We start from the raw sequence: 7,577 nt of genomic DNA, 5'->3' as shown, positions 1-7,577 counted from the left end.
CTACTGACCTCAGGGCCAGTCCTCCCAACAGTGGTGTTAAGAGGGGGAAGAGGGGGAGGGCATCAGGCACCCATGTGACTTCACTGCAGAATAGTGGCAGGGACAGCTCTTCCTCGTTCTAGCCCTTGAGGCTGGCTCACTAGTGCTCCCCGTCCCAAGGGTCAGCTCTGTTATGTTGTTCAGGCAAGATGCAGGGCTCGTTCTCCCAAATCCTGCAGCTGGTAAGGAACAGGGCTAGCTATCCCAAACTCATGATCCTGTGAACATCTTTGCTGTCTGCCAAAGGTGGTAAGGGGAAGGGGGTAGTATCATCTCTGCAATTTTGCCACCCAATACCAGATGAGTGGCAGGGACAGCTCTCCTGCCCCACCGCCAGGACCAGCTCCACTGCACTACCTGTGCGAGGCACAGGACCCACTCTTCCAAATGCAGCCAGGCATGTGGTGTCAACTCTCCAGAGTGTCACATTTAGTGAGGGATGAGGCCAGTTATACACAGCCCACTGAACATCCACGTGGTTCCCAGAGGCTGCCCCAAACAGGGACATCTCCATGTTCTCTGGTGGTAATATGAGCCAGGGACATCGACACTGACCCCTGTTTCTCCATAGGCATGGACTCAGACATGACCCTAAGTGACAGCTTGTTCCTCTCCTCCCTTGAGTTTCCAGTTCCATCTATCTTCATAATGTTCAAGCTGCTCCACTTCTCTTTCTCTCCCATCTGACTATCACATATTCGAACATTGGGATGGCTCCCTCTACAGGCTGGCCACATGACTGGCAGGCCCCTAGAAGAAGAGCATGGATACCAGCGGATGTCTATGACCTGCCTGTGCTGTGCACACTGGAGGACAGGTCTTCCTCCTCCTGTGCTGCTGCTGATTGGATTTGACTGATCTGATTTGAGGTGACTTGACTTGATTTAATTTTTATGAGTCCTAAGCATAAGTCAGCTTTGTCGACCAAGCCAGGCATCAAGCTAGGATGAACAACCCTCTGTCATCTACTCTGCCCCTAACTGATATAAAACAGCACCAACAACAAAGTGTCTCTTTTTTCATTGCCAGGAGTGGGAAGGGTGTAAAGTTTTTCTAAGTAAACTTCAACTTTGTTTCAAAACAGCAAAGAACAGTTAGCATGAAAAAATTATCTTTTCTAGAAATAACATCTAATGTACTACATCTCTAGAAAGTTTAAATCACATCATCCAAAAATCACAAGAGAATGTTGTTTATCCAAAGCCACCTCAGCCCCTGAGATATCATATTCTCAAAAGAGTCAATCCCTTCAGGCCCCAGTAATAAACTCCCCAAAGAGGAAAAATTACTCAAGAGAGAGTTGGAGGCAATCAGCCTGCTCCGGCTTCAGCCAGTGAATTGCAGCAACTCTGGTGTAAGTAAAGCAAAGCAATCCCATGCTCAGCACTAGTTACACATCTCATCGGTGTGTGACAAAGCAAAGGACCTTTGTCAGAGTCCACCATGGCTGACAAAGCCTGGAAGGTATTTTCCATCACTGGTGATGTAACAAAATGCTTAGGAATCTAAATGTTGTCTTGGAAATGATATGAAAATGAGAGCAAATACGTCCAGTTTAGAAACCAACTGATACTCTACATCTTTAATATATTTTGAGAGTTCTTTATGTACCTTAGGTATGATTCTTTTTTCAACTATGAGTTATGAACATCTTTTCTCCCATGTAGTATGCCTTTTCAGACTCTTAACCTTGTTTTTAGTTTGTTGAAAATATTCATTAAGGTTGATTTACTTATTTATACCTATTAATCTATACTGCCTAATTTTTCCCAATTGTGACATCTTGTATAACATGATGAAACCTTAGTATAGAATGTCTAAGAGCTTTCCATTATGTTCACTGACCTCAGTGTTTTACCTTATATTATTTTATTTAAAAGTAATGGCTTACTGAGTGATGATGGACATGCCTTTAATCTCAGCACTTGGGAGGCAGAGGCAGGCAGATCTCTGAGTTCAATTCCAGCCTGGCCTACAGAGTAAGTTCCAAGGCTACACCAAAAAAACATGTATTAAAAACAAAACAAAAAAACAAAAAACACACAAAAAATGTCTCTTATGTTAGCTTTAAATATATGATCTATTTTGAGTTCATTTTGATTTATGATGTAAATTTTATATTAAGTTGATATTTTTACCCTGAAAAGGTCAAGCATTCTGGCATCCTACTGAATGGCTTTGCATTCTTATAAAGCTCAGTGGGCTAGACCTGTGTATATTGTTTTCTGGGATTCCTCTACTCTTCGTCTGTGTGTCAGCTCATCCAACAATATCACAGTGTTTATACACTACCAGGATAAATCCTGACAATAAGGTTACTGGCTCACTACACTTTATTCTTTGGGAAGTTTTGCTTAAAGAGTTTAACAGCTTTTCCCTTACATATAAATTATAGAATAGTCTGTTCTATATCTAGAGAAAAATCTGACAGACTGGGAATTATGTCTATTGTGTGTCAATTTCAGACAGATTAACATCTCATTATACTAAGCTTTTTAGCCCATACAGTTTGTCTATGTACGTAGCTCTTTGGTTTCATTCATCAGTGTTTTCTGAGTTTCATCACACTAACCCTATGCATATATGACTACATTTATACTTAGGTATTCTACTTTAGTGACTATAAAGGAGACTTAATTTCATCTCTCATTTTCCCTACTAATATGCAGAGAACTGATTTTTTTATGGTCATCTTGTGTTCTGAAGCTTTGCTGAAGTAACTTGTAAACTCTAGAAGATGATGGTAGATTCCTTGGGATCTTTTGTATTGTTCATGTGACCTACAAATACACACAGGTGTATTTCTTCCTCTCTAACATGTATTATTTTGATTCCTCTTCTGCCTTCATTCTACTAACTAGAATTTCTATAAACATAAGGAATGGCATTGATGATGGTATGTTTACCTAAGAAGGTAAATATTCATATTTGTAGATGTTCTTGGTCAAATTGAAAATATCCCTTCTATTCATAGAGTTTGAACTTTTCTGAAGTCATGACCAAGTGTTGAATTATGAGAAACGCATCCTCAAAAGTTATCTGAGGTGTTAGGTAGTTGGGCTAGGACAGGGAAGTTGGCTCAGATATTTTGGTCATCCCAATAAGCCCTTAGAAACAGTGATCACAGGAGTGTTCATGGAATTTTGTTTATTGCCTTGCTTGTTCTTTGACTATTTATGTTTATTGTCTTGCTTGTTCCTTAACTATTTGCACCTAATGTATTGCTAGTCCTCAAACTAGAACTGACCTTAATACTTACATGTAATTAAAATGGTATAGAAACAAAAAGGAGGAGGGGGGATGGGATGGGGGTTCTAGGGAGGGGAAATGGGGAAAGAGGATGCGATCTGAAATGTAAATAAATAAAATATCCAAAAAAATAAGCCATGGGAGTTTATATGTATTTCCTAGGAATATATATATAAATAGATACCTGTTTATATACAACATCAAACTCAAGGCTGTATCATACTTTAAATAACAGTTACCATGGAATTCAGAAATGATAAAATTACAAAAGTTTGTAGATGATTCTGTCTAGGAAACCCTGGATATTTGATCATGGTTAAGCATGCATCTCTAGTCAAATCTTGGCTTCACTAGGTAATGCTGCTAATATTTTCTAAAGACTTGCTCCACCTTTGAAATGGGGACAGTGATCTGATGGCATCTGAAATTTAAATAAATAAAATATCCAATAAAAATAAAAAGGAAAAAAACAATATCTTCATAAAATAAAAAGGGGGAAGGTATATCCCCATACACCACAAAAAAAGAAGTAAGTTTCTTTTTCATACTATTTATATCTGAAATTTTTTCCAATTTTATCCATTTATCTTCAATTTTCTACTGATAAATAAATATCCATTGAATATATGTACCATAGCTTCATAATCCATTTGTCTGTTGATCATCTAGACTGGTTCCATATTTTTGCTATTATGAATAAAGAACAATAAACATAGATGTGTAAGTATGTCTATGATGACATACATAGTTCTCTAGGTATATATTGAGGAATGCTCTAGATACATAGTTCCATAATTCTACTTCGTTATTACTTTTGAGATAATATAATTGCAACATTTCTTTCTTCCATTTCCTCCCTCTAAACCTCCCATATGTCATTCAAATTTATGACTTCTTTGTTCACTAATTGTTATTGAATGCTTATATGTGTATATGCATATAGATGTTTTATAAATACAATGTGCTCAGTTAATATATTATTACTTATATATATATGTTTTCAGGGCTGACCATTTGGTTACCAACACTGGACAACCAATTGGTGTGCTCTTCCCTGAGAATGCCACTCCTAGCTTTCCTTCATTAGCTATAGTTCTTTGCATAAAGTTTAGGTCTCATGGGCTTTTCTCTTTCTACTTTGGCATGTACATTAAAGTCATCCTTGTTGAGCTCTTGTTTGGGCAATCATGTTGATAAGATTTCATGGGTGTCACTTGCGATGTTACTAGGAGATACAGTCTCACATCAAAGTCCCTGTTCTTCTGGCTCATAGAAGCTTTCTGTCTCTTCGGTTGCTCTGCTCCTTGAGCCTTCAGAACAGGCATGTTTTGTAGATGTATACACTGTGACTGTCCACACATGGCATTTTGATTCATTTTCAGAACTCTTCACATAGATTTCCAAAATGCCATTACTAGAGTACACTCACAAAAGCAGTAAATAACGATTTTCTTTCCCTATTCCTTGGCATTTTTGTTATCTCTCTTTTTTTGTCGATACCCATTCTTTCTAGAATGAGATGGAATCTCATAGCAGTTTTAATTTGTATTTCTTTGATAGCTAGGCATATTCAAAACTTTTTAAAAGTGTATGACCACTTTTATTTCTTCTAAGAACATCTGTTATAATTATTAACACATTTGTTACTTAGAAGTTTAGGAGTCTTAATGTTTAACTTTTTAAGTTCTTTATATATTTTATATATTGACCCTTGTCAACACATAGGTACAACTGAAGGTACATAGGTACCTTCAATCAAGGGTACATAGGTATCCTTGTCAATAAAAGGTATAACTGAAGACTTTTCTCCTATTTCCTGTCTGTTTACTCTGCTCATAGTCTCCTTTGCTGTTCAGAAGCTTATTAATTTCATGTAGCCACATTAGTTAGTTTTTCTGGCTACTTCCTCTTCTACTGGAATTATGTTCAGAGAGTTCTTGTGAATACTTAAATACTGAAACATTTTGTCTATTTTCTCTAGCTTAGCGTTTGAGATTTCCAAGTTCTTTGATCTACTTTATATGGCATTGAGCAGGGTGAAAAATATTCATCTAGTGTTATTTTTATACAGGTAGGCATCCAGTTTTATGCACACAATTTGTTGAATGGATTCTTTTTTCCAAAATGTTTTGACATTTTTGTCAAAAATCAGATGATCATGGCTGTGTGGGTTTATTCCTCGGTTCTATGTTCTATTGGTCTATGCTGCTATCTATTCTGCTGTTCTGTGTTCTATTGGTCTAGGCTGCGATCTATTTCTCAGTTCCATGTTCTATTGGTCTATGTTTCGGTCTGTTCTTCAATTCTATATGCTATTGGTCTATGCTTCTGTCTATTCCTTGCTTCTATACTTCTGCTCTTGTGCTGGTCCAGGCTTTTTTTTTACTATGTGAAAAAAAACCTCCATAGTTAGATCAGGTATAACAATACCACCGTACGTGTCCTTTCGACTTAGGATTGTTTGGCTGCAGTTGGCCTTTGTATTCTTATATGAATTTTGTTTTTTTCTGGTTCTGTGAATTAGAATTTTGGTGAGTGTTGCACTGAGTCTGTAGAAAATTTTTGGTAATAGAAACTTTTCATAAATTAATGCTACCAATCCAGGAACATGGAAGGTTATTCTATATCTAACATATTCTTCAATTTCTTCCCACCTTGTCTTAAAGTTTTCATTTCCATGCTTACATTTACTCATAGATACATTTTTAATCTATTGTGAATGATTATTTTTCCTAAGTTTGATCTTAGTAATTTCAGTGTGCATATATAAAAACTACTAATTTTGTATGATGATCTTTGTATCCTGCAACATTAGTGAAAGTGTTTACTAAAATCTAAGGATTTTCTAGCAGAAGCTATGTGGTCTTTTGAGTATTGAGCACATTATCTGTAAATACTGACATTTTTACTTTTTTAAGAATAATGGATCAAATACATTAATTAATTAATTAATTAAGTGACTTCATATCATAGATATAAAAGACTCTCTGAAAATTAACAAATATTATGGGTGCTTATCAGGAAAAGCCAAATAAAATTAATCAAAATAAAACAAACTGTTAATATTTTAAAAATAAAATTACTGAGATTTTCTTCTTTCTCCCTCCTCTTCTTAGTGTTCTCTAGATTTTCAGTGACAATGACACAATATAATGAGACTGAAGTCAAAGGCTTCTATCTCCTGGGATTTGGAGTCCAGCATGATATTCAGTGCATCCTCTTCGTTGTGTTTCTTGTCATCTATATGACATCCATGGTGGGTAACACCGGGATGATTCTTCTCATCCACACTGACTCCAGACTTCAGACCCCCATGTACTTCTTCCTACAACATCTGGCTTTTGTTGATATCTGTTATACATCTGCTATTACTCCCAAGATGCTACAAAACTTTGTAGTGGAAGACAGATTCATATCATTTGGAGGATGTGTAATACAATTACTGATCTATGCAATCTTTGCTACTTGTGACTGTTACCTCCTGGCAGCTATGGCAGTGGACCGCTATGTAGCCATCTGCAAACCACTTCATTATCCCATACTCATGTCCCGAAAAGTCTGCATCCAGATGGTAGCTGGTTCCTATCTTATTGGATCAATAAATTCTTCAGTACACACAGGCTTTACATTTTCATTGTCATACTGTAAATCTAATCACATCAATCACTTTTTCTGTGATGTCCCCCCTATTATTAAACTTTCCTGCTCCAACATTGACACCAATATCAGGCTTCTTGTTATCTTTGTTGGATTTAACCTGATATTCACTGTATTGGTTGTTATCTTATCCTACATATACATCATGGCTGCCATCCTAAAGATGTCCTCTACTGCAGGGAGAAAGAAAACCTTCTCCACATGTGCCTCCCACCTGACAGCAGTCACCATTTTCTATGGAACCCTTGCTTACATGTACTTACAGCCTCATTCAGACAATTCTGAGGAGAATATGAAAGTGGCCTCTGTGTTTTATGGCATTGTGATTCCCATGCTGAACCCTCTGATCTATAGCTTGAGAAACAAGGAGGTCAAAGATGCTATAAAATTGACAAGGAAAAAGTTATTTAGATTTGACCCACAATAGTAAAAATTCACCATATCAAATAATTAATATAACTGTTCAACTACAACTTAATAAATATATTTTTAAATGTCTTGCAGTTGAAGCTATCCTTCCCATCTCACATTCTCATCATTATTACATTCCATGGCACTTTATACTTATTGTTTCAATAGTAACTTCTTTCTTTTTCAATCTACCTTAATCTTCCCTATTAACTGTAACAACA

General features: G+C 36.6%; 1 protein-coding gene and 1 non-coding gene across 2 annotated transcripts; one reads left to right on the top strand and one right to left on the bottom strand.

The window, feature by feature from the left end:
* Nucleotides 1–930: 930 nt before the first annotated feature.
* On the bottom strand, nt 931–1,073 carry LOC114631098. Its single transcript, XR_003712903.1, has one exon. It is a non-coding gene; the product is annotated as a small nucleolar RNA SNORA48 (small nucleolar RNA).
* A 5,354-nt stretch (nt 1,074–6,427) lies between these two features.
* On the top strand, nt 6,428–7,372 carry LOC114631086 (olfactory receptor 5AK2-like). Its single transcript, XM_028779387.1, has one exon. The coding sequence runs from the start codon at nt 6,428–6,430 to the stop codon at nt 7,370–7,372; it is 945 nt and encodes a 314-aa protein (XP_028635220.1).
* Nucleotides 7,373–7,577: the final 205 nt, after the last annotated feature.

This window comes from Grammomys surdaster, unplaced genomic scaffold (assembly GCF_004785775.1).
Source record: "Grammomys surdaster isolate TR1022 unplaced genomic scaffold, NIH_TR_1.0 350, whole genome shotgun sequence".
Lineage (NCBI taxonomy): Eukaryota > Metazoa > Chordata > Mammalia > Rodentia > Muridae > Grammomys > Grammomys surdaster.
This window is presented reverse-complemented; position numbering and strand designations above follow the sequence as displayed.

Coding starts and splice junctions, on each gene's coding strand:
- LOC114631086 (XM_028779387.1), top strand. CDS start 6,428: ATGACACAATATAATGAGACTGAAGTCAAAGGCTTCTATCTCCTGGGA.